This window comes from Ailuropoda melanoleuca, chromosome 14 (assembly GCF_002007445.2).
Source record: "Ailuropoda melanoleuca isolate Jingjing chromosome 14, ASM200744v2, whole genome shotgun sequence".
Classification (NCBI taxonomy): Eukaryota; Metazoa; Chordata; class Mammalia; order Carnivora; family Ursidae; genus Ailuropoda; species Ailuropoda melanoleuca.
In genome coordinates, this window is record NC_048231.1 from 30,806,739 (window position 1) to 30,832,765 (window position 26,027).

The 26,027-nt window shown below is 52.0% G+C and overlaps 1 protein-coding gene and 1 long non-coding RNA gene across 2 annotated transcripts in view; one reads left to right on the top strand and one right to left on the bottom strand.

Moving 5' to 3' along the window:
- The window catches only part of RIN3 (Ras and Rab interactor 3), a 105,492-nt gene that overhangs the window by 27,868 nt on the left and 51,597 nt on the right, over positions 1-26,027 (top strand). Inside the window, exon 3 of the mRNA XM_034643225.1 lies at positions 7,210-7,327. Coding sequence (XP_034499116.1) covers positions 7,210-7,327 — 118 coding nt within the window. The remainder of the gene's footprint in view (positions 1-7,209; positions 7,328-26,027) is intronic.
- Positions 2,565-7,465, bottom strand: LOC117796113. The gene is made up of 3 exons (XR_004620482.1): positions 7,336-7,465; positions 3,676-4,335; positions 2,565-2,751 (listed from the first exon to the last, which is right to left on the bottom strand). It is a non-coding gene; the product is annotated as an uncharacterized LOC117796113 (long non-coding RNA).

The window sequence follows — 26,027 nt, forward strand, 5'->3', positions numbered from 1 at the left end:
ACCAGGGTCAGAACTAGGAGGGACACCAAGTGTCCTGCCTGGCAGCCCCGCACTCTGACCACTACCCCATGGTTGTTTGGGGGGCAGGGAAGGGAGAATCCTAGCTCTTTAAAGAAAACTGAACCCCCATAGTGGGCATGCCCCAGTCAGTTTGTACAATTGGGGGAAGAGGGTTCTTCTGCTTTTTAAGAGTTCCTAATGCAGGGCACTGGGGAAGCTGACAAAAAGGGGGGAGGGAATAGAAGGAGTGGGCTGACTCAGATGTCGGCTCAACGAGGCACCAGTCTGTGTTTGTCCCACAGAGGGGGGAGGCTGAATGAGGACACTGGGGCACAGCAAGGTTTGTTGGGGGCCTGGTTAATCGGGGAAGACTTTTAGGAGCAGTGGGGGAGGGAAGCGGAATGACTGAACTGCAGGGGGACGAAAAAGGCCCCTGTGGCTGCACTTGTCACCTCCTGCTCCCTCACTCCCCAACTTGACCTTATCCCTTCACACTGCCTGAAGTCTGGAGCTGCTAAGGAGGGTGTCGGTCCTTGTCCTGGGTGCCTGGTGTCTCACCATGCTTCCTTTCCGACTCATGGAGCCGTCCATGAACTGTTGAGGATAGGAATGCTACCTTCTTGCGGGGGGGGGTGGGTTCTGTGCCATGTGTTCCCAGGACTCTAGGCAGGTAGAGGGGCACTGGGGAAGGGAGGCACCATATACCGAGGCTTATTATGTAGCAGGCATTCTACTGAAGGCCCCGGTGCAGTTCTAACAATCATTCCAGGCACTGGGGCAGCTGGGAAGTAACAACAAACCCAGCCTATGGTAGCTGAAGCCATAAAGCCACTATTGTTCATCTAATGAGAAATCTGGAAGTTGGGGTCCAGGGTTAGTTTAGCAGCTCAGTGATGTCCTTAGAACCCAGGGTCTTTTCACCTTCCTGTTCTCCATCTTAAGTGTTGGGCTTTTTGTCCTCCTATTTGTCACTTCATGGTGACAAAATGGCAGCTGCAGCTCCAGCTGTCTCAGCCATTCAAAAGCAGTAGGTCATAGGCAAAAGACTTTCTTCTCCTAGCCTCAGTCTTTTTGTCAGGGAACGAATATTTTTTAGATGCCTTTTTGGTCACCCCTAACTGCAAGGGAGGCTGGGAGAGGGAGTGAATGGCAAAAAGGAGCAGAGTAGCCATGATTGGCTTTGACCGAATCCTCCTGAGGCAGGATACGTTGCACCCAGATCGGAACTGGGCTCAGTTGGCAAGAAAGGGAAAAGACTAGTTCTTGGGGAGCTGATGGCGACTGTCCCTGGCAGAGACTCTTATGAGCCCATTTTCCAGAGGAAGCAGCAGCCCCAGAGAGACCACACAGCTCCGATAGCCAAGCTAAGGACTGAACTCAGAGCATCGGGCTCCAGAGCCTGCGGGCCGAAGTCGTCCATGGAAGGGCCCCAAGGCCCACTGCTCTGAGTGTTCCCCTTTCCCTCTCCTTCTGCTGCTCCTCCCCTCGTACTTTTCCCGTCTGTACAATGGGTAAAATACTCCAAGCTCCAGGGAGTGAGTTGTTGCAAAGTATCTGAACTCTCTAGCCTGATGCCTGCATAGAACGCATGCTCAGTTGACACTCTGGGTTGGTTGGGTCGGAGGACGTGACCTGTGGTGGTTCACAACCGTGGCCTCAGGGTCACTGGCCTTGCGTTCTTGTCCTGGTTCTGCCACTAACAACTGATGTGACCTCAGGAGCTCTCTTTCATCTCTCAGTCTTGGTTCCTCTGGCTGGAGAGTGGGGAGCTGGCCACATCACTGGCTTTCAAACTCCCACCTCTCCGAGCTTTGGACCTCATCCGCAACACCTCCTAGAAGGAAGAGAGGAGGGGGTACCCAAAGGATGGGGCTCATGTCCATACCCCCCGATGGCTCTATCGTGGGTGACGGTTGCATAACAAAGCACTTCAAACTTCAGTGGCTTCAAACAGTCACCATTTGATTTGCTCACGATTCTGTGGGTTAGCAGTCTGGGCTGGGTTCCGCTGAGCAGTGCTACTGCTGGTCTCACCTGGGGTCAGCCATGCAGCCGCAGTCAGCCGGCAGCTCAGCCGGAGCTGGCTGGCCTGAGGTGGGCTCACTCACGTGGCTGGCCCTTGGTGCTGGCTGCTGGCTGAGCCACGTGACTCCCTGCAGACTCACTCTGGGGTCCTCACGTGACAGCTCTGGTCCCAGAGGGTGAGCATGGAAGCGGACTGCCTCTTACAGCCTACGCTCAGAACCCCACCATGCCGCATCGGCTGCGTTCTTTTGGTCAAAGCAAGTCGCAAGGCTTACCCCTTCCAGCTGTGGGAAAATTTGATGCGAGAAGCAGCAAAGAATTTGTGGCCATTTTTAATCTACCACATGGGAGAACGGTCTGTGAGTCCCTTCTTCCTATCTCTCCCTTTGGAAAAAGATACATAATAATCATCTTACTAATAATTATTTATCAAATGAGATTATGCATATCAAAATCTTAGCCTGTGGTTTAGTGCTCAGTAAACGAGAGCAGTCTACTTTAATAATAAAGATTGTAAATACTTTTTATTAAGTGCACATTCGGTGTCAGGCATTTGATGTCCGTGGTCAGCAATTCTCACAGCAACCCTGAGAGATGGATATTATCATCCTCGTGCTCAGATGAAGAAACTGAGACCCAGAGAACTAAAGGCAGCTTGTCCGTGGGCCCACAGCTAGTGTGTAGCGGAGCTGGGATTGGGGTCCCGCTGCATCTCTCCAAAGCTAGCTGCGGGGGGTAGAAAGAGAAGCAAAGGGGGCCTGAAGAGTTTGCACACAGAACCCCCGAGGGTGTTGGAGCAGGAACCCTGGGTGGCCCACCTCCTGCACACTCACTCGCAACCACTGTCGTGGACAGATCCTCCCTAGAGGATAAGCCAAGGCCACCCCGTGAGGGTGGGAGCGAGGGGTTTACAGACAGCTCACACAGACGGTCTCCCCCCTGGCACTGACTTTGGCTGGACCCTGTCGAGGTGGAGCATAGGAGATTGCCCGTGACCTAGAAAGCCTTGCAGGGGTCACGATGCATTATTCCTCACTTTGCTGCACAGCGACACTGCGTCTGGGGTGTTGTCTGTGGATCTTTCCCAAAAGGGACCCTGTGACTAGCTGAGCAGCTAAACCTCCCGAAAGGGGAACACAGAACAGACTCTCTTGTTCTAAAGGACAGTGGCCCAGGCAGACCCTTGTCAGTGTCCCCCTCCCTCATGGCCATCTAGGCAGGAAGGGTCAGAGGTCTCCTCCAGCTTCCCTCTCCATCCTGCCCCCGCTAGCTCACAGCCTCTCCCACCCCACCCCCCCATCTTCCCCCAGGACCTTATCTTGGCTTTTCAGATAAGAGCCCCAGGGCTTGGCCATGGTAGAAGGAAGTGCTGCTTGAGGCTTTGTGGCCGTGCAGAAAGGATGGGTGTTGGGCATTCAGAATTGGGGACCGGTCAGAATCCAGCCTGGGGGACTTTCCACCCCTGTCCACACCCCTACCCCCCAATGAGTAGATGACACAGACATGATAGCAATAAAGAAGCGAGGTGCTCCCGGTGACACCTGGGTCTGCGCCCTGCTTCTGCGCTTCCCATCGGCGTGGCCCTGGGTTTGTCCGGCCTCTCTGTGTCCTGAGTCTTCCCCCCGTCAAAGATGGATAGTAGGTACCTACCTCACGGGGCTGCGGTGAGGAGTGAGTGGGGCCAAACGTAAGGAAGGAGCGTGGCACAGAGCACATGTTGAGCCGCTGTTCCAGCCTCAGGCTCCTTACCATGGCTGAACCGCTCTCCCAAGGAGATCCCTCCTGGGTTTTTTTCACAATCAACACCAGTGGCAGACCGATCCCCAGTTCGCCATGGAGCCTGAGACTGGGAGAGTGAAAAACAAAAGCCAGCTGTGGGGGGCAGGGGGCAAATGTGAGAATTAATCCTCAGGGAGCATCTGTGGAGACCCAGTTATCCCACTGGGTGCTTTTCTGTGTCATTCTCCCCATTGACAGATCAGGACACTGAGGCTCAGGGAAGCCACAGAATTACCCAGGGCCACAGAGCTTATAACCAGCTGCCTCAGGGACCTCTGGGAGCCCAGGAAAAATACAGATTGTGACAGATTGACTCTCCTCCCAGCTGGAGAAGTTCCTGTCCGTGGGCTCCTATCTTCTGTCTTTCTCTCAGTGGCACACAAGGGTGGAGCACAGGGCGGATGTGTCAGCAGAGTGAAGAAATCTAGAAATAAGTACGTGCTGGGCATGAAGGAGCCAATTAACTTGCGGGGCAGTGTCAGGGAGGTCCCCGGGTGAGGCCAGCAACCATGCTTGGTCATCGCAGTCAACCTAGGAGAGATGAGTGCGGGTCAAAATCGTCAAGGAAGAAGGCCGGGCCAGTAGAGTAAGAAAGAAATCCATGTTGGACTGTAGCCTTGGCCCTTTGTAGGTCTCTCTGTTTTTCTCACTCTCTGACAAAGAGTCCATCCTTCTCATAGGTATCCTTCTTATCTTCTATTCTCTTCTATTTTATTTTTGAAAAAATAAAAATAGTTGGTGGCATTTGCACTCGTGGGTCCTGACCCACAGTTTGAAAAACACAGGCCCTCCTTCCTCTGCCATTCCTGACCCTTGAGGTCGGAGAGAGGCAGCTCTGCTACATATGTGGCCTCTGAGCGAGGGACCTACACGGGCAGGTGTCCCCACACACAGGCACCACATGTGTAAAGGGTCTGCTTTCCCTGCAAAGACAGAAACCCTCCAATTTGGTTTCATTTTGGGGCACCAGCCTCAGCTCCCACCCCAGCTCAGGATCAGGGGTCCCGGTTTGCTCTGTTGGCCTTCCTGGGCATGCCACCAGCTCCAGCTCAGACCTCCCTTCCCAGAGTTCCAGGTGGGAGGCCCTGGGGCAGCCCAGAGTTCACTCATTCCATACTCACCACCCCCCCCCCACACACACGTACTCACTCACTCACTCACTGGGCTCTGACAGCAATTCTCCGACTCCAATGGGGTGTCCCACAATTCAGCCCCATCCTGACACTAACTACCGGGAGTGCAGGCAGGACCCAGAAGTTCAAGGTCAGGGTCCCCAACAAGGCTGCCCTGACTTCAGGTGCCAGATGGAAGTGGGGTCCCCAGGCTACCCACACTAACTCAGCTGCAAACATGACCCCCCTTCGGAGTTGACAATTCGCTAGAATAACTCTGGGAACTTCCTGAAAGCACTGTATTTCTGCTGACCCTTTTATTCTAAAGGGCCCAACTTCAGAGCAGCCAATGGCAGGGACAAAGAGGGGTGAGGTCTGGGGGGTGGAGGGGCGCCCAGAGCTCCCATACCCTCCCCCAGTGGAATCTGGGCATATCTATGTGTTCGCCAACCAGGAACTTCCAACGGAGCCTGAGCGCCCAGGGCTTCTGCTGGGTTTTATCACATAGACATGACGGACGAACGTGTCGGCCATTCCAGCTCCAGCTCCTCTCCCCACCGGAGAACGTTGAGGTGGGGTTGGAAGTTCCAACCCTCTATTCCCCTGGCTGGCTTTTCTGTGGCCAGCCCCTCCTTTTACACCAGGGGCCCACCATGAGTCACCTGTGAGTGTGAACTCAGGTATGGTCAAAAGCAGCTCATTATGAATAATAAAAGACACTTGTCACCCAGGAAGTTCCAAGGGTTTTTGAAGCTCTGTGCCAGGAACCGGGGACAAAGACCAGATCTTTCTATTACACTACACTCACCCACCCCCACACATAGACTTGCCCTCGAGGGCCCACACACACTGCTGGTTCCCACTGGCCTGGGGGGCAGAAGGCAGCCTGACCTTGGACCTCTGAAGGAGCGGCCAGGTGACTTCTTTTCTTTGAAGGGCAGTGTGTTCCTGGGGTGAGATCAGGTTCGGGTGAATGCATCAGGTCAGGGTAGGGCGAGGCTGCTCAGGGGGTGCAGGCGTCCTCTCTGTGTACAGAAGCTCCCAGATGTGAGCCAGCCTCCAACTGCATCCTCTAGGGAGGACCCCCTTCCAGGCTGGGGCACATTTGCAGGCAGCATCCCACCTGCATTTTCACCCCCAGAAGCCTCCCTCCCGTCCTCCTTTGTCCTCCCTTGTCCGCTCCAGGCTCTCATGCTCTGTCCACCCTGCCGTGCTCCAGGAGAGGGGCTCTAAACTTTCAGCCACAGTTCACTGACTCATGGGCTCATGCTGTCACTGCTCCCAAAGGGATGCAGCCTCTCTGGGCCGGGTCCAGGGGATACAGGGGTGGTGGAGTGCCCAGGATCTGAGAGGAAGGGCCTGAGCTCAAATCCCAGCTCTAGTACTTACTAACCTAGTAGTCTTGGGCATGACTTGCCTCTCTTTACCTCAGTTTCCCCATCTATAAAATGGGGATAATAATAACACCCACCCCCGTAGCTTTAATAAAAGAACTAAGTGAGAAGGAATCTAATCACCTGGGGTTAAGGCTCGAGGCCGACTAGGGAGGCAATATGTACATGTCAGCTACTGATGAGTAACAATGGCAGGGAACTGGGAGCGTCACGAACGGGATGGAGGACAGTGTGCCTTGCTGGGGAAGGGAAAGAAGTGCCGTCTTAGTGGTTCTCCAGAGCCTCCCACGACTGGGGCCACGTCCACAGGGATGTCCCAATGGCTCCCAACCTTCCCTCAGCAACTTCGGCCAGACTCCCGGTCCTCCAAGCTCCAGCCCAGGCACTTGGAGCCTGAATGTGAGATGCTTAGACCCCAGGGTGGGGATGAGGGTGGAGGTGAGCGTACATGCTGGGGTGTGAGTTGAAAATCAGCATGACTCCCCGTGTCTTAGAGCTTTTCTGAGTGCGAATGCAAGACCACCACCCATATCAGAATCCCCCGATTCTGGGCCCCACCCACCCAGCCAGCATCCCAGGGCTGGGGCACAGGGACCTGCATGTTAAACCCCCCACCAAACTCTGTGTCTACAGCACAATTCTTTGGGAAGCATTGATTTAGTCGGGACCCCCCCCCCCCGGTGGGCATGTAAGAAATGAAGAGTCAGGAGCCAGGGGCCATGGGCCAGGTGACACATGGCTCTTAGGGCAGAATCTGCAGTTCTCCTGAGGGATGCTTGACTCCCCCACCCTGCCTCCTTGTTTCTGGAACATTCTGGATGACTTCCATCCCATTGTTGTCCTTCTGACCTTCACCCAAATCTTCGATTCATTGAGCTCCCTCCCTTCTTCCATTGCAGACGTTCCTGGTCTGTCGGGACAGCGGCTTGAAGCACCTGGTGCTGTGTGTCCACTTCCCTTCCCTGAATGAGGGCTCATCCGAGGTGCTCGAATACACCATTAAAGAAGAAAAATCGAGTAAGTACCTGTGTTCCTGTGTTGGCCCCAACCACACAGCAGCGGCAGCAGACGATGCTACACCATGTAACCACAGACACTCCCAGCCGGCCAGAGGGGTTTAAAATTAGAAGAAGGGGGAAACTTTCAGTCCCCCCAAGTTATTTGGCCAAGTTTGTTGTGAGCTCAGTTTATCACTCAAGTCAGTATGAGCTTCCGCTCACGCACATCACAGCGTGGTGGCTTGGCTTCCTCGTGGTCTCTGTGAAGTTTCTTCTTGTTAGTTCAGGCTGGAGAAAAGGAAGAAAAGGAGAGGAACTGGGCCCCTGGTCCTAGAGACAGCTCAGCACACACACCAACCATGATCTTGGACAAGTCATCCAACCTCCCTGAGTCTGTTTTCTCATCCGTCAAATGCATATAATAGTCACTGTCCTGCCTGAGTCACAACGCCTTTGTGAGGGTCAAATGGGCAAGCACTTTGGAAGCCAGAAATCCCATGTGTGCACAGGGCTGCCAGGAGCAGGCCTGGGCCCCGGTGGGAAAATGTTTGGGGGCCTCCGATCAAGGGCAGGTTTGTACTGATATGCAATGAGAGGATCCAGGCCCCCTATGGGTATTAAGGTATTAAGATCCAAGAAGCCTAGAAGTTAGAAGAATCTATAGAATGTTCCAGGCATCAGCTTAGGTCCTCTTATAAATCCCTGGGGTTGTGGGAAGCTTTTTACCTTTAGTTAGAGTGAAAAGAGTTAAAGAAGACATTAAAATATGTATTAAGTGTCTCATAAATATTATATACTGATATAACATATAAATATAATAAATACTTTAGAGATATTTATTGAATATTTTGGAGTAGTTGTTTCTCAAGAAGCACTTGGCCCAACACTGGGAGGATGAATAAGCCCTGGCCTCAAGGGTCTCCCCATCTACCTGGGGGGTGGGGACGTGATGGGGTGGGAGAGACACAGACATCAGCTGCTGTACAGTGTGACAAGTGTGACTGCAGAAGAACGCCTGGCTGAGGGACACAGGGGATGCTGACCACGGTGGGAAGGATTCCAGGAGGGCCCCAAAGTGGAGAGAATACAGGCTGGGTCCCGCAGGGTGACCAGTGGGTATTCAGTGAAAAGCGAATCTTCTAGCTCCAGAGGTGGACGAGAAAGTGAAAGCAGAAACAGGGTGCTTTTCTTGCTATAAGGGGGCCTTGGCATAGAGACCCTGATTCATGGTGTGTTCAGCAGAGTGATTGGGTGTCTGTCCTATGTCAGGAGCTGCTTTACCGTTGGGGACACAGCAGGGGATGAAACACAGTCCCTGCCCCTCTGAGCTCACATTCAGGTGGAGGGAGGAGACAATCAACAAGTAACAATACAGGGTGACCTTGAGGTGAAGAGTCTGTGCAGAGCATGGAAGCAGGAGGATTAGCTAGTTGCCACAATAATAACAGAAAGTGCCATGGCTTAAGCCCAGAAGAGGCTAGTGTCCTGCTCCTGTGCAAAATTCCTCAACCGCGGGGAGGGCTCTCTCAGGGACCCTGACCGACAGAGACTCTGCTGCAGGAGCAGGTAGACTCCTGGTTCCCACGGTGGACTCCAGCCAATAGGAGGCCGGAAGCTTGTGGGCCGGTCTTACCAAAGTCTTGTCCAGGAAGTGGGTGTGTCACCTGTGCTTGCATTCCATTGGCTAGAACTGGGTCACATGACCACACACAACTGCAAGGGAGACTGGGAAATGTGGTCCAGGCGTGTGCGCAGGCAGACGCGGAGGACTTGGATCCTAGTGAACTGTGAGGAGTGTGTAAGGGGGTAGAGTAGGTGGGGTTGTTACTTTAGACAGCAAACCCCAGTGACCCCTGTCCTTCAGTGTCCAGCAGGGAAGAAAGTGCTGGGATCTCAAAGAGGAAGGAGGGTTATAGTTTTCCCAAACCAATATACAGCGCCCTCTAATGAGAGCAGAGAGGTGAGGTTGTTTGGGGCTCCTACTGCTCTCCAAGAACCTGGGCCCTTTCTCAGACGTTGTCAGCAGGTGCCTGGAGGTGCACAGACCCCCAGTGTAAGTTTGGCCATCAGCTGGGTTCAAAGACCTGCCTGCCCAGGCCCCAGTTACCTAGAGTCCCTTTAGAAACCTGAGGGCCAGGCAAGTAGCTGAAGGTGGGCAGGGGTGATGTCCCGAGCATGCATCCCAGGTGCTCTAGAAGTGCAAGGAGGGAGCTTTGTTCAAGAGCAGGCTGATGGGGCGCCTTCTCGGAGGATGCACAGGTCCTATCCAGTGGAACCAGGATGTCATGTTTGGTTGCAGTGTCTCCTTTCCAATTAGGAGCCTGGGGGACAAACCAGGGCACCCAGGGATGGAGGCAGCTTACTTCCCCGGTTCATATCTTCCTCCCAGGAACATGTGGTAGAATCTCATTTCCCACTTTTTTTTTTTAAAGATTTTATTTATTTATTCAACAGAGATAGAGACAGCCAGCGAGAGAGGGAACACAAGGAGGGGGAGTGGGAGAGGAAGAAGCAGGTTCATAGCAGAAGAGCCTGATGTGGGGCTCGATCCCATAACGCTGGGATCACGCCCTGAGCCGAAGGCAGACGCTTAACCGCTGTGCCACCCAGGCGCCCCTCATTTCCCACTTTTAAACATGCATTCATTCATTCATTCATTTACATTTTAAAGATTTTTATTTATTTATTTGAGAGAGAGAGAGCACGAGTGGAGTGAGGGGCAGAGGGAGAAGCAGGCTCCCCACTGAGCAGAGAGCCCGATGTGGATCCCAGGACCCCGAGATCATGACCTGAGCTGAAGGCAGACACTTAACTGACTGAGCCACCCAGGCGCCCCTCCCACTTTTAAACTTTTAAACATTCAGTGCTCAGCTTGCTGAAAATACCATCAAAACTCAAACCAAAATTCCTTCGTGTAACGTAACTCTTCCAATCACGATTTGTGTCCATGCCCTGTGACTACACAGACGTTATCTATAAGTTTGTACGTGTTTTATTCTGCTCTTTCTTTATATTACTCCACTGCTCCCCAAACCTCAGACCCCGGAACCCAGACAACAGCAAGAAAGGACCAGGTAATGTGTTGCTTTGTCCATGTTGATTTCATGCTCTGACCTTCCTGCTCTCTTTTCCTCATTCCGTACCTGCCTCCTTCACATGGTGCTTGAGCACTGACTGTGGAAGCCACACCGCCTGTGTTTGAATCCCAGCTCTGCCTTTTACTACCTGTGTCGCCTCTCCAGGCCTTCCTTAACTTCTCCAGGTCTCTACGATAGGGAGGATAATGGTGTCTGTCTCTTGGGGTGATTGAAGGAGTTAGTGTGTCTAAAGTACTTAGGACAGGGGCACCTGGGTGGCTCAGTTGGTTAAGCATCTGCCTTCAGCTCAGGTCATGATCCCAGAGTCCTGGGGTGAGCCCCGCATCGGGCTCCCTGCTCAGTTGGGAGTCTGCTTCTCCCTCTCCTTCTGCTGCTCCCCTTGCTCATACCCACTCTCTCTCTATCTCAAAACAATAAATAAAACCTTTAAAAAATAATAATAATAAAGTACTTAGGATAGTACACAGAGTACAAGAGGGTTATAATCATGTTTTTTTACTATTATTATTATTATTATTATAACTATTATTAATCCTTCTGCAAGATGAAGCCAAAAGGAAGAGTGGAATGAGCCTACACAGAGGGTTCCAGGCTCTGGGTAAATCCCATCCACCTTGTGTACCCGCCTTGCAGTCCCTTATGGGAGGAGGGAGCCACCAGCCTTCTGAGTCCCCCTGTCGCTGTGGTGGCCGCAGTGGGGGTCAGCCTGAGAAGAAGTGAGCACGGGGAAGGCCCAGGTCTGGAACTGGGGCCTTTTGTTGGGATTCCCCACACGTTCAGGCGAAGGAGGGAGACGAGGGGATCCCCCGAACATGGGTGGTCAGCCTCTTCTGTGGCCCTGCTGTTTGCTTTGAACAAGAAAGGCTCACTTCAGCCCCCTCTGGGCTTCTGTGTGCTTCGAGGGTCCTCTGGTGCCTTGTTAAGAGTTTCTTCACAAAACAACGACCCGGTAGGTGGGGCTGGTGGTGCTGTGGGGACAAACAGCCCTCAACTGCAGTGCTGTCCTCTGTTTGGCTTGGGGACCGCAGGGCGGGGCTGCTACCCCTTTGAAGAAGCGTCACCGGCTGCTACACCCTCAGCCCTCCTCTGGCGGCACGGAGGGGAAAAGAAGGCTTTGCAGGGTCTGCGTTGCCACTTAGCTTCACAGGGACCCTCAGAGCCCAGATGTTTGTGTGTGGCAGGCAGGGGGGCAGAGAACCAGCAGAAGAGGCCCTGGAGCAGAGGACCCAGGGGACAAAGGAGCAGGCCAGAGGATGGATGGAGGCTAGGCCAGCTGCCCCTTCATGGCCCAAGTTAAGCATCAAGTGCAGGGACACGAGCTACTTTTTCATTCATCTGCATCCTTGAAGATAGTGACATGGACACATTCACACGATGGCGTTTTTTTCTGCTGGCTACGAAAGAAAGAAAGGAAAGGAAAGGAAGGAAGAAAAGGAAGGAAGGGAGGGAGGGAGGGTGAGAGGAAGGAAGGAAGGAAGGAAGGAAGGAAGGAAGGAAGGAAGGAGGAAGGAAGGAAGGAAGGAAGGAAGGAAGGAAGGAAGGAAGGAAAGAAACCAGTTGGCCCCGACTCCAGAAGGGGAACCATCAGACAGTGACGCAGAGTGTGGTCTGGCCCCTACAGAAAGTGGCTGCCTGGCACTCAGTCTGAGCCACTGGCCCCACTTCCTCGGTGGCCCCACCATCCTCCCTGCCACCCTGGCTGACCCCCTGGCTTTAGAAAGGCTGGCCTGCCAAGCCATTAGGTTTTCTTCTTGCTCTGAGGAGCTCTCCCAGTCTGAGGTCTGTGGTTTTAGGCCAAGTAGTCGAAGCTGGTAGACACACTTGCAATTAGGAGCAGAGCCCACCTCATGGGTCAGTGTGGTGGATGTCGTGCTGATTGGCACTGATGGTTATCACCACTGGACTGGGGAACTGTTCCACCAAGGAGGAGAGACATTCTAGATGAGTTTTCCTGGGCAGTAGAGATCTGTGTGTATGGACAGGTCAGAGTGTCATCCAGAATGCCTTTGAGGTCCATACGGGAGATTTGCATTGCTGCTGCTGGGTTTGACCCCTTCTTCACCAGTGGACCATTATCCTAGGATGAGACTTAACCTGTATTTGACCATAGTGTATTTATTAAGTCCATAAAAAGGTAAGGAACGGTTATTACTAACATCGAGGTCGAGGCAAGCTGTTGCTGTTTTATCAAGGGAGGCAGGCTGGGTTGTGGCGAGTCTTACGCGCTGGTCAAAGCAAGCCTCTTGAGAGCCTGTGCTTCGTGTGGGATGGCAGAGAGTTCTACAGCGTTCTTCTGTCCCTGTCACCTTGCGACAGCAGACAAGCGACTTAATCTGTGCGTCGGTTTCTTCGTGTGCAAGATGGGAACTTCTCGGCACCACTGCTGGGGGATAGAAGAGGGAATCCATGCAGGGACTCGACAGTATTGCCTGGCGCGTGGGAAGCACTCAACAGCATGTATTGACTGTATTATCAGGATTTATAATAAGAAATATATGTTTGGTCTCCTTTCCAGTTCTGGGTGCAGAGCTCCTCAAACCCTTGGAATTTCCTAAGTGTTAGGAGCCATAAAGCTGTCTGGATACTCATAACAAGTCCCTTCAACCACACCAGGGTTTATACGAGGCCCAACGGGAGGGGGATGGGGGGGCTGATTGCCAGGGGAACCAACCATGTGATGCAAGGGTGGTGGACCCTTTCAGTCCCACACCCTGGCCTCCAGGGAGCAGGGAGGGGCTGGAGGGTGAATCAGTCACCAAGGCTAGTGACAGAATCAGTCATACCGACATAGTGAAGCCTCCACAAAAACCCAAAGGATGGGGTTCAGAGAGCTTTGGGGTCGGTGCATGTTGAGGTTGAAGGAGATTGGGGTGCTCAGAGAGGGCACAGAAGCTCCACACCCCTTTCCCACATCTCATGCCCTATGCAAGCTCTTCCATCCGGCTGTTCCTGAGTTACATCATTTGATAAGAAACTGGTGAGCTAGGATGTAAGATGTTTCTCTGGATTCTGTGAGCCGCTCTAGCAAACTAACTGAGCCCAAGGAGGGAGGCATCGGAACATATCTGTCCCCATTTGGTGGCCAGCACGGGTGACCACCTGGGGTTGAAATTGGCATCTGCAGGGGCAGGGCAGGGGGCGATCCCAGGGGGACCCAGCCGTTAACCTGCGGGGTCCGACACCACCTCCGGGTGGACAGTGCCAGAATGGAGCTGAATTGTAGGCCGCCCAGCTGGTGGAGGAGAACTGCTTGGTGTTGTAGGGGGAAAAGACACATTGGGACCGAGGTCAGAATTGGAGTCACTTCCTAACATGATCGTGTTGCCTCCTGGACGGAACGGGGCTATTTCCGGGGAAAAGCTATCACCGCGTGTGCGGGGAAGAAGCCCTCAGGAAAGACCAGCAGTTACAATTCGCTATGGGGATTGAGTAACATCAACTTACACCTCAAAACCATTGTTTTCTGCAATGCCTGGCTCCCAGAGAACTCCGCTAACAAGCTGATTCATTCCTCTTACGGAGCAGTGGTCGTTACCCAGGGAGGTTTGGGCTAAAAGCTAACCACAGTTTGTTTCTTTCTGGTTTGAGCCATTCCCTTTTTGGCCTCCAGAATTGGGGTTGGCCCAGGAAAAAAAAATACACCATCGGATAATTTAACTCCCAAGAACCTTATTGTAAAACTCTGGTGAATTTTTTTCTTTTCTTTCTTTCTTTTCTTTCTTTCCTTCTCTTTCTTTCTTTCTTTCTTTCTTTCTTTCTTTCTTTCTTTCTTTCTTTCTTTCTTTCCTTTTCTCTTTCCATGCATTTAAAAATTTTTTAAATTCCAGTATAGTCCACATACAGTGTTGTGTTAGTTTCAGGTGTACAATATAGTGATTCAGCAATTCTCTACATAACCCAGTGCCCATCAGGTAAGTGTGCTTTTTATCCCCTTCGCCTATTCCGCCCATCCCCCATTTCGCCCATCCCCCACCCCAGTGTATTTTGAATCATGGTGGTCCATACAGTTTTTAGCCTCCCTTTATTCACTTAAACAGTTTATTACGGGCTTCCTCTGAGTTATTAAATATTTTGACAACTTGGCAACTAACTGAATGTGTGCTGAATAGCTTCTGAAGAGAAAGACCCTTACGATGGGCTCTATAAGACACAGCTCCTGACGTTGGAGCCGTAGGGCAGACAGACACACACACGCGCACACACACCCCATCAGAAGTGCAGGCCAGGCTGTCATAAGTGCTCGAATGTCAACTGTGTACTTTGGGGGCATCAAAATTGATGACTTTTGACTGGAGGAGATCATCCAGGCCTCCTTGGGCCGTGGAGGCTGGGAAATCACTGTGAGAATGAGAAACTGGGGACAAGGCCTGTTCAGCAGTGACCACAGCCCACATCGGGCTCAGAGGCAGGAAGGAGAATCAGGAAAGGGGGCGCTGTGTGGGGGTGAGGTGGTGGGGAGCCAGATCAAAGATGAGGCTGGGAAGGTGGGATTCGGCCAGGTCACCAAGGGCCTTGACAACCACGCCGGGAGTCGGGGACCTAGTTTGCAGTGCCCGGGGCAGGCATGAATGGACTGGGGGCAGGAGGTGCCCTGACGAGACTGGCGCTTTTGAAGGGAGCTGGCTGTGTGGGTGCGGGATGGGACCGTCCGCCCCGCCAGGAGCAGCACGGGGCAGGAGGAGGGAGGGCTTGGGAGACCTGCCTCAGGGAAGGGCCTCGACTGTGGTTGGGGGATCTGGGACAGGCCAGTGAGGCTAAGGAAAGGGGAAGAAGGGGGAGGCCTTTTCAGTGGGGGAAGCCAGGGGTGCTGTACCCCCTCTCTGGGATCCAGGAACCCCGGGACTGCCAGGAGTTAGTTTTGCCCTGAGCAAGTGGGACACGGGGAAGTTTTGACTCAGATGGGAGAAAGATATAGGACACAGGGCATTGGAGGCAAGAGAAGGGGAAGATGAGGGAAGTGGGTTTGTGGGGGTGAGGGTATCCTGCCAGTGTCAGGCCCAAGTGGGTGGCCTGTGTGTACAGGGACTGCCACCTCCAGGGGCAGCTTCCGAAAATATGTCTTAAGGGGAAACAGTCCAATTCAAGTGTTCCAGAGAGCCAGGGGCCTCTGTGCAGCCCCCCCCCTTTTAGGGGTGACTACAGAAGTGTCAGGGGTCAGGGTCCAGGCCTCAGTGTCTCCTGGGCTTTCTGTCACTGGAGAGCAGGGGGTGTGTATTATCTCAGCTCAAGATTTTTGCCTTTATGGCTCCTTTCTAGCTGTTTCTGCCTCGCTCTGCCACCTTCTATGACAACTTGCTGCCTGGAAACTCTCTAGCCAATAAACAGATTTATACTAACATGTGAAAGACTAACACCGGTAAAGTAGTGCAATGAGGGTGCGTATCTCAGTTCTCAGAAGGAATAAAAGCAACAGTACTGATGTGACAGCGGTGGAGTGTCGGACATCAGCCAGCAAGGAGTGGGCGTTCGTTTGTCCCAGCTGCCCTGAAATAGCAGGGGAGGGGGCGCCCACCTGTTCGGACCGTCCACATCCTCCCCAGGCCCACCACTCTCCCAGGCCCTCTGCTTGAGTGGATAGTGAAGTTTTCAGTGTGCCCTTGCCTGATCATGCCTGTTTGGGGCAGTTTCCCCCAGGTTATCACAGTGTGGAGGCCCCCCCCAAAAGAGCACCAGTCCCTGCACCCCCATGGGGAACTGCCCTGCCCTCCTTCTCTCCCCCCTCCCTGATACTCACCAAGTTCAGCCCCCTCTGCCTATGCTTGGGTGCTTTCCCCATTCCTCTTGGCCTTTATTTTCTGTTCCATGTTTTCCTATCTCCTTTCCACCTACCTACCCCCCCCCCCCCCCCCCCCCCCCCGGGAGTTNCCCAGCTGCCTGGAAGTTTCCAGGGTGTGATACAGTATCTGTGGTCCCCGGAGCCTGGCACAGGGCAAGGCTATAGCAAGTGTTCAGCAAACACTGGGCCATTGATCAACTGCTTTATAACACTTCACGCTTGAGCAGACAGCTGCCTTGGTCCCAGGAGGACAGGGAGGGTGGGCTTCGGAACCCAGTGGACCCAGATGCAAGTCCCACCCCAGTGCTTTCATCAGCTGTGAGGTCTTGGCAATGCTGCTCAAAACTCGGCCTCACCAAGCCTTGGTTTTCTCAACTGTGAAATGGACTCATTGTGACAGTGAACCGGAACTACGTGCAGAAAGTACCCACGAAAATTTCACTGCCGTCCCCCTTCCCTGACGGCCCGCCTTCCCCGTTGGCCTGGTTCTTAGGCTTAGAAAGTCTGGATTTGCGTTCTGTTCTCCCCCTGAACTAGCTCTGTGAACTAAAGCAAGGTGTTTGACTCCTGGGCCTCACTTTCAACCACAAATGGAGTGAATTATGGCTCCAAGGAAATTGGTATGAGGAACAGACAAGAAAACATACGTGAACATAACTACACCAGGCAGGAATGCATGAGGAACACTCCATCCAGCCATCCTTTTATTCCTGTATATATGTAGCTGGCATCTGCTGAGGGTCATGATAAGACCAGATTCTGCTCTTTTTTTTTTTTTTTAAGATTTTATTTATTTACTTGAGAGACTGAGCGAGAGAGAGAGAGAGAGAGAGAGAGTGCGAGCAGGGGGAGAGGGAGAAGCAGACTCCCCACTGAGCAGGGAGCCTAATGCGGGACTTGATCCCAGGACCCTGGGATCGTGACCTGAGCTGAAGGCAGACTGAGCCACCCAGGCGCCCCAGATTCTCCTCTTTTTTATTTTATTTTATTTTATTTTTTTATTATATTATGTTAGTCACCATACAGTACATCCCTGGTTTCTGATGTAAAGTTCGATGATTCATTAGTTGCGTATAACACCCAGCGCACCATGCAATACGTGCCCTCCTTACTACCCATCACCAGTCTATCCCAATCCCCCACCCCCCTCCCCTCTGAAGCCCTCAGTTTGTTTCTCAGAGTCCATAGTCTCTCATGCTTCATTCCCCCTTCTGATTCTCCTCTTAAAAGGATTGCTGGGGAAGCTGAGTAGTTTGGGGCAAGAATGGAAGAAACAAAGCAAGGTACTTCTGGGAGTGCTTTGTGGCTCTCCCGGAGACCGGGGTGGAGGAGGCTTGGCTTGCTCCGGGAGGTTTACCCCATCCATGGTCAGGACTCATAAGGAGATGTTCTTCCAAGCTTTGGTGTTTTCTCCTGAAAGAGAAAGCCAGTCGCTACCACTGAACACCTCTGGAGCACCTTCCAGATTTGCTTTGCTCTGGAAGTTCCCGGGCGGCCTCACCCCTAGGAAGAGGGGCAGCTAAAGGGCCAGTGCGAGCCTCTGCAAAGCCACGGGTGGGTGTCACTGAACCGGGTTCTAATCTGGCTCCCCCAGTAACTTCCTGTGTGACCTTAAGCAAGTCACTCAGTGTCTCTGGGGCTCCTAGGAGAAGGGACCCCTCACCTCACCTGGCAAGAGATGGAAATGAAATGACTTGGAAGGGCAGAGCCCCACGCAGAGAGGAGGTGTTCCTGTTCTTTGTTTGCCTGGCCCCAGGCGTCCCGAGCACCTGGCTGATAAACTGTCGCCACCGCTGAGGGACATACGTGCTGCTCAGTGTCCAAGCAGCCAGGCTGGGCTGGCGGGAAGCCACGTTACTATGCCTGTCCGCCCATTTCTTCTTTCTGCCCCAGCTATTTAAGGAAGAAGTCAGAGGTGGGACTTTCTGCAAAGTTCCATAGAAACGGACCGGTGTCTTCCGTGGCTCCTTGTGTCCATCTCCCTTTATCTGTCGAGAATCAGTGAATAGTTTGCACTGCTTTTATCAGCAGTCCCGATCTGATTGCAAATGTTCTGTTGTGCTTATTGTTTGTCTTGCTCTTGGTTTTCACAGGGGAAACTTTTACGGAACTTGCCCCAGCAGAACTTCCCCTGCTGGAATGTTCTTTAATGTAGTCATTGTTCCCAGTCCAGGACTGCTCTGAGCAGCCCCCAGGTGAGACCCAGTTCCCCAATAATGAGGCCCTACCCAGAAATCTTATGTAGCCGTTAGCCCCGTTATGAGGGACGCCATGTGCCAGGCACTGTTCCAGACTCACTGTGTGCCAGGCACTGCATCGGCTTTCATAGAAGTTGTTCCTCTTGGGGGCGCCTGGGTGGCACAGCCGGCTAAGTGTTCGACTCTTGGTTTCTGCTCAAGTCGTGATCCCAGGGTCCTTGCTCAGCGGGGAGTCTACTTCTCCCTCTCCACCCCCCCTGCTTGTACTCTTTCTTTCTCTCTCGAAAATAAATAAAAATAATAATAAAATTCACACAAGATTTTGAATATTTAGTATGAAAAAAATGTAAAATATCCCATTAGTAAGTTTTTATGTTTATGGTTTGTCGAACTGATAATATTTTAGATATGTTGGGTTAAATAGAATATAGTATTAGTGGGCGCCTGGGTGGCACAGCGGTTAAGCGTCTGCCTTCAGCTCAGGGCGTGATCCCGGCGTTATGGGATCGAGCCCCATGTCAGGCTCCTCCGCTATGAGCCTGCTTCTTCCTCTCCCACTCCCCCTGCTTATGTTCCCTCTCTCGATGGCTGTCTCTATCTCTGTTGAATAAATAAATAAAATCTTCAAAAAAAAAAAAGAATATAGTATTAGGATTCGTTTTAGCTGATTCTACTGTTTCTACTATGACTACGGGAAACTTCAGAACTGCACGTGTCGTTTGCGTTATGTTTCTCCTGCACAGCGGGGTCTGCAGAACCAGCAGGCGTGTGCTCCACGCAGACGGCAGAGTCACGTCCTGGTATCACTTCCTAGCTCCGTGACCTCTGGCAAACCACTGAGCCTCTCTGGGCCTCCCCGCTTCCCTAAGTGGTGGTCACTTTTCTTCTGGACCTCTGATGTAAGTTTGCAAACTCAGGGGTAAGATCCTGAAGTCAAAGCCGGGTCTTTCTCTGGCTGGCTTGTTTCTTGATGAGTCCTTCTCTGGAACTCGGGGCTATTCTCGCCAACAGGGTGGTGCCGTAGGCCACCTCCTTGTCTTCCTTCAGCCCAACAGAGCAAAGCATTTCTTCTTGCTGGGGACCATCAAAGACGTCTCCTCGCCCCTGAGTGTGAGCAGCAGAGCTGGCGGATGGCTTTCCCAGACTTGCAGCTCATTGTCTGTGGGTAATTAGACCCCCTGATGGCAGACGGTCTGCCTCTGCTCCGCTCTCCTCCATCCCTCCCTACACCTTCTCCCCAAACCCCTCCCTGTCTGCTTCCTCTGTCGTCTCCCTGACCCTTGGCAGGTCGCTCATCTGTCCAGTATCTCCCCTTCTGTTTTGGCGTCTGAGCCTATGCATAGTCCCCAGGCAGGGTCCCATCTGCTTCGTGACAGTTGGTTCTGTATTCCTTTCCCCAGACTTAAAGCCTCAGACACACAGTTGCTAAATATGGCAGAGCACCCTCCAAGAAAAGGAATCTTCCATCACGGCTTGGACAGCGTAGCGGCAGCTGCTGCAGATGTGGCTGCCAGCCCGGGCTCGGAGGGGGTGCTTTTCACAGTGGCAGAGCCCGCTAAGCCTGCCGTAGCGTCCTGGCAAGGTCCCGGCTGTGGGGCGGCGAAAAGGAGGGACACCTGCCTCCCGCCCTCCCGGGAGCTTCATTCTGGGCTGGAGTCAGGCCTGGGAACACAGAGGAAGTGGTGGACTGATGCTCTCAGGCGAGGTGTGTACCCAGCACCAGGGCCGCCGGGAGGGAGGCCGTAGTTGCTCCTGGGAAGGCTTCCCCCAGGGTGACATGGGGCCTGCCTGGTGACAGGGGAGGAGATATGTGGCCCATGGGAAGGCGTCTCTGATAGCTGACTTACTTAAAGCAGGGACACGTTGAGTGCATTCCAGTAGGAAGTACTGGGATGCCCTCCCTCCACCCCATGCCTCCTCTCCGGAACAAACGCGCCTCATATACCAGGTTCCCGAGCTGCTGCACCTCGTCGTGACTGTGGCCTGTGGGCCTCTTGTTTAACCTCTCTGAGCCTCGGTTTCCTTGCCTATTAAATGAGGATAATGGAGTTGTCATGGTGATTAGAAATAGAGGCTGGCAGATAATATTATTATTACTATTGCTATTATTGAAACCTGAAAACTCTACCCTCCTGTTTTTAATCAGGAGGCTCAAAGCCCGTGCTGGGAATTTGGGAGAAGGAGGTGGAACCACAGCAATCAGAATCAGAACCTAGATTCCAGAGAGTGCCATGGTCAAACTCTGGAAAGCACCCAAATTAATCCTCTCTCACAGGATGATGATGTACCTTCTCTGGACCTCAGTTTCCCCATCTATGCCTGGGGAAGTTTGGACCAGAGTCGTGTCTGAGGGCCCTTCCATTCTGGCTTTCAATGGTTCCCTATCCACTAGGAGGAAGATTTGGGTGTGGTCGTGTCTCTGGCCTCAGCAAATTTGGGGTGTGGTATAGAACTCAGTAAAAGGACATTGCAGTACTTTTTTCATCTTAAAATTCTTAAGATGAAATCAAGAGGAGATTGCTCCTTATGCCAACCACAACCAGCAAAGATGGCCATGACTCATAACCAGGGCTATCATGGACAGTTGCATAGCTTGTGCACTGCCTAAAAGTCCCTCATTGGTGAGTTAAATGGGGGTTGAAATCTAGCGGGTGTTCAAGTTGTGCAGTTTAGTGCAGGGCTGCAGCCACCTTAGAGAGGAGGCACCTCTCTGCTCCCTTGCAAGATCCTATAGCGGGGCATTAGGAGCGTTTGGAAGCAGCCCCCTTCTTGGACCCCTGACTATGACTGGCAGGTCCTCCCTGCTCCTTTCCCTGTCAGCCTCCCTGCAGCTCATACCCTCCCCCTAGGGGCCTGTGGTTGATGGAGATGTGGTGGGGGCAGCTAAGGGAGGATGATCTTACACTGAGAAGCTTCGGGGCAAGGGGGGATGGCAGTTTTACAGAGGGAGGCTCAGGCAGGCTGGTAAATAGACGGTGAAGGGACTCCAGGCCAGCCTATGAGCCAGAGGCTGAGGTGTCCACGCTGGACCATCCGTGCCAGGCAGGGAGAGAGAAAGGGATCTGTCTCCAGCACATTTTCAAATTGTCGTCCTCTCCCAGGTCCCCGCCCTCCCTCCGCAGACCTTCAGACTGTGTTATCTGTGGTACAGGGGCTGCTATTCCTCCCTCAGCGCCTCTGCGGGGCACCGACCTCTGCGTGAGGAGCCAGAGGGCCAAGGAGGGCCTCAGGTTCTCGTGCTCACTCGGCAGTTAGAGAAAGCAAGTGTCTGAGAGTGAGGGCTTTGAGCTCGGGATGTGTGGCCGCTGGAACCAGGAGCCCATGCCTGGCCGGTACTATCCACGTTTGGGCTTTGCCTGGAGCAGGACCGAGAGTTTGCAGCACTCTGTGCTCCAGTCCTTGTATGGTCGGGCAGCACGACTGCCCAGAAAGCACAGGAGATCTGCTGCCTGCCATGGGATTGTTTCTTCTCTCTTCTGGCGGCTTCTCCTTCTGCTGGAACCGGCCATGGCAGAAGTCCTAGTCTAGCGGCACCCTTCCTTCAGACAAGGAGCAGGCTGGTCTCCCATTTTCCAGGTGAGGCAGCCGCACTGCACCATCATCTCGAAGCAGGGGGGTGCCAGAGCTGGGCCTGGAGCCACAGGGCCCCCGGACTGAGAAATTGCAATTTTCCCCACTTTCACCCTGGGAATAGGGGAAAGTGTTTTCATCCACTGCAGAAAATTGGGCCTTTGGACAGAAAACAGTCCTCTTCCTACCTCAGCCACAACGTGCCAGGTGGGGGTTCCCATGGCAACCATACTGTGGCCCGGGAGCCAGAAGGCAACTGTGACCTCCTGAGAGGGGAAGAGGGCTGGGGGGCCCATGGACGGGTGGGTCTGGCCGCACCTGCCAGGCCTGCAGCTGACTCTCCCTCCTGCTCCCCACCTGTGAACCACTCCCCAGCGTCTTATCACAGTGGCTTTTTATTCTCGGCATCTGCTCCCCTGGCCTTTCCTGTTGGGGACCCCGTTCGGCCATCTAGTGTGCCTTTTAGGAAGCAGATGAGAATCCATTAGGATCAGTCTTCCAACCCATTCTAGGTGATAGGTTTCAGGGAAGGTTGGCTCAGCAGTGTCACATGAGGCTATGGATGAGGGCCACTTCCTGGATCCCCCCGGTTGGGAGTGATGGCTTTTTCTCACCAACGGTGAGCCCTGGGAGAGGTCTGTGATTCCACCTCTCCTGCCAACCCATGGTCCTTCCTGCATCCCTCTGGGGACACTTTCCTCCTGGGGTGGTTCTCATCCATCCAGTGCTCTTTCCATAAACATGCATATTGAGACCTTGCCACACGCAATGTTTTCTCTTAGGTGAAATCAATTACATGTCTCCCATCCCCACCCAACGAAATTTTCAATCATCAGAAGAGAATGAGCTGGTTGTTTGAATCTCTATCCTTCAGCAGGATGTCCTGGATAGGTCCTGGGGCCAGACCATTGGCAAATTCCCTGTCATCCTTCTACCTGTGAGCCTTCCTCTCAGTTTCTATATCCAGCTACCCTTTTTATCAAGATCATGAGCACAATAAATATTTGTCATAAATGAATACGTAATGAAAATGTCCTAGCTAGAGAGGAGCTCTGATTGAGCCCTTCAAAGCAAAACAGCAAACAACCCGATTAAAAAATGGGCCAAGAACTTAAATAGGTATTTCTCCAAAGAAGATACACAAAAGGCTAGTAAGCACAAGGAGAGAGGCTGGCATCACCAATCATCAGGGAAATGCAAATCAAAACCACAGTAAGACCATTTCATCCTCACGAGGATGGCTGTAATCAAAAAGGATTGGCAAAGGGGTGGAGAAATTGGAAGCCTCGTATGTTGCAGGTGGAATGTAAAATGGCGCAGTCACTTGGAAGAAGAGTTGGCAGTTTCTTAAACCTGTGTAGTTACCGTAATACCCCGAATTCCACTTCTAAGTCTGAGAAGAGTTACTCCAGAGAAATGAAAACGTATGTCTGCACAAAAACTTGCATGCACGTGTTCACAGCTGCATTATTTGTGGTAGCCAAAAAGTGGAAACAGCCCAACACCACCCGTCAATGATGAATGGATAGACAAAATGTGGTCCATCCAAACAATAGGATATCATCTAGCCATAAAGAAGAAGGACCCATCCTACCACATGGACAAGCCTTGAAAACACTGTGCTAGGTGAAAAAAGCCAGATGCAGGGGACCACACACTGTATGATTCCACTTATATGAAATGTCTGGAAGAGGCAAATGTGTCAGGACAGAAAGTAGATTAGCAGTTGCCAGGAGCGATGGGAGCTGGGAGGGGTAGAGAGTGACTGCTGGTGGGTCCAGGGTCTCTTTTCTGGGATAATGAAAATGTTCTACAGTTGATTGTGGTGATGGTTGCCCTGCACTTTAAATGCCCTCAGACCATTGAATTGTGTGTCTCAAATTGGCAAATTGTGTGGTATGTGAATGATCTCTTAATAAAGCAGTTTAAAAAAAAATCCTCAACATTTTAGAAAGAACCTGTCCAATTAGAAAATGAGCAAAAGACATGAATAGACATTTCACCAAAGACGATATACAGATGGCAAATAATCAACAAAAGGATGTTTCGTGTCCTTTCGAAATTCAAATTGAAACGGCCGTGAGATCTCATTCTACACCAGTCGGAACGGCTAAAATAAAAAATAGCGAAAACACCAAGCTGGCAAGCATGAGGAGAAACTGGGTCACTCCCACATTGCTGGAGGGAATGTTAAACACTGAGGAAAAGAGTTTGGCTGTTCCTTTGAAATGTGATGACGGACTTAACCATATTCCCAGCAATTGGTCTCTTGGGAGCCCCAGAGAAAGGAAAATGCACGTTCACATAGAAACATGTACACCAGTGTCCACAGCAGATTTGTGCGTAATAACTAAAAACTAGAGGGGTGCCTGGGTGGCTCTGTGCATCTGTCTTTGGCTCAGGGCATGATCTGGGGGTCCTGGAACTGAGTCAGGCTCCCTGCTCAGTGGAGAGTCTGCTTCTCCTCCTTCATTTTCCCTCCCCCACCCCAACTCATGTGCGTGCACACTCTATCAAATAAATAAATAAAATCTTAAAAAAAAACCCTATAAACTGGAAGCTGCCCAGATGCCCTTTAGTGGGTGAATGGCCAAGCAAATGTGTCAGCCTGGCCCACAGGATAGTTCTCAGCAGTAAAAAGGAGCAGGCTGTTGATTCACTCAGCAACTTGGAGAACCCTGGAGGAAATTATACTAAGGGGAAAAAGCCAATCTCAAATGAATGGAATTTCTTTAAAAAAAGAAAAAATCTTCTACTAGTTTTCTGGACTTCATGACTGTTTCACTTGGATGTTGAGGTTTTAAATGCTAGAAGCCAGCCGGTGTGCATGGCCCCGGCATCTCTATCCTGTCCCAACTCAGCCCCGATGGTGAGTCGTTAGGTAAAAGATTGCCTTTTCTTTTTTTTTTTTTTAAAGATTTTATTTATTTATTCATTCAACAGAGATAGAGACAGCCAGCGAGAGAGGGAACACAAGCAGGGGGAGTGGGAGAGGAAGAAGCAGGCTCACAGTGGAGGAACCTGATGTGGGGCTCGATCCCAGAACGCCGGGATCACGCCCTGAGCTGAAGGCAGACGCTCAACCGCTGTGCCACCCAGGCGCCCCTAGATTGCCTTTTCTTGAAGCAGAAGTGGTGTCCGGTCATTGTCACCTGTTGTCGCCTCTGGATGTACCAGGTGTGACTGATGGGGACCCCTTCTCCTGTCTTAACCCTTTGAGTGAGAAATGCATTAGATGGGCCCTGGCATGTGCCCACCAAGGCTGCGGCTGAGGACCCCGGAGACTGTACCCAGCGGGGGGCTCACTGCTGGCGCTTGTCCAAGGTGACCAGCTGGAACCAGCATCTTTGTTGGGAGGGGCCCCCTGGCTGGGCTCCCGGCCACCAGCTGCTGCCAAGGGCAGAGCGCCCGCCAGGCATTCCTGAGGCTCTTTCTGAAGCTGGCTTGGCAGGGTAAGGGGCAGTGTGGTCCCCTCAGCAGTGGGTGGCACGGAGGCTTGTCAGCTGTGCCCGGCAGGGCTGTGAGTGGCCTCTAAAGTGGCATCAGCTGAGAGGACACTGGAAACCAATCAGCTCTAGAGAAAAATTTACAGAAAATTTTGGAAGATTAGAAAAAAATGCAGAGACACTTTACAGTTTCTCGGCTTACTGAAGTCATATATGCTTATTATAAAAATTCCAGAAAAACATACCATAGGCCGTGAAATTCAGTCCACGCTTGGTGTATAGGTTTCTTTTTTTTAAAATAATGGCTTTATTGAGAGGTATTTATATAATATATTCAACATCCTATAATTCCCCCACTTAGGATGCTCTGTCCAGTGGCTTTTGGTGCATTCACAGTGGCCCGTCCTCACCATAGTAGGTCCGAGAACATTTCATCACCTCGAGAAAGAAGCCCCATGTTGCACAAGTGAATGTACTTAATGCTACTGAATTGTACCCCGAAGGTGGTTAAAAAGCTACATTGTACTTTTTTATAGTTTAACACAATAAAAAAAGCAGAAAACCATACCTTTATTTTTTTTTTTTTTATAATTAATTTTATTTTATTATATTATGTTAATCACCATACAGT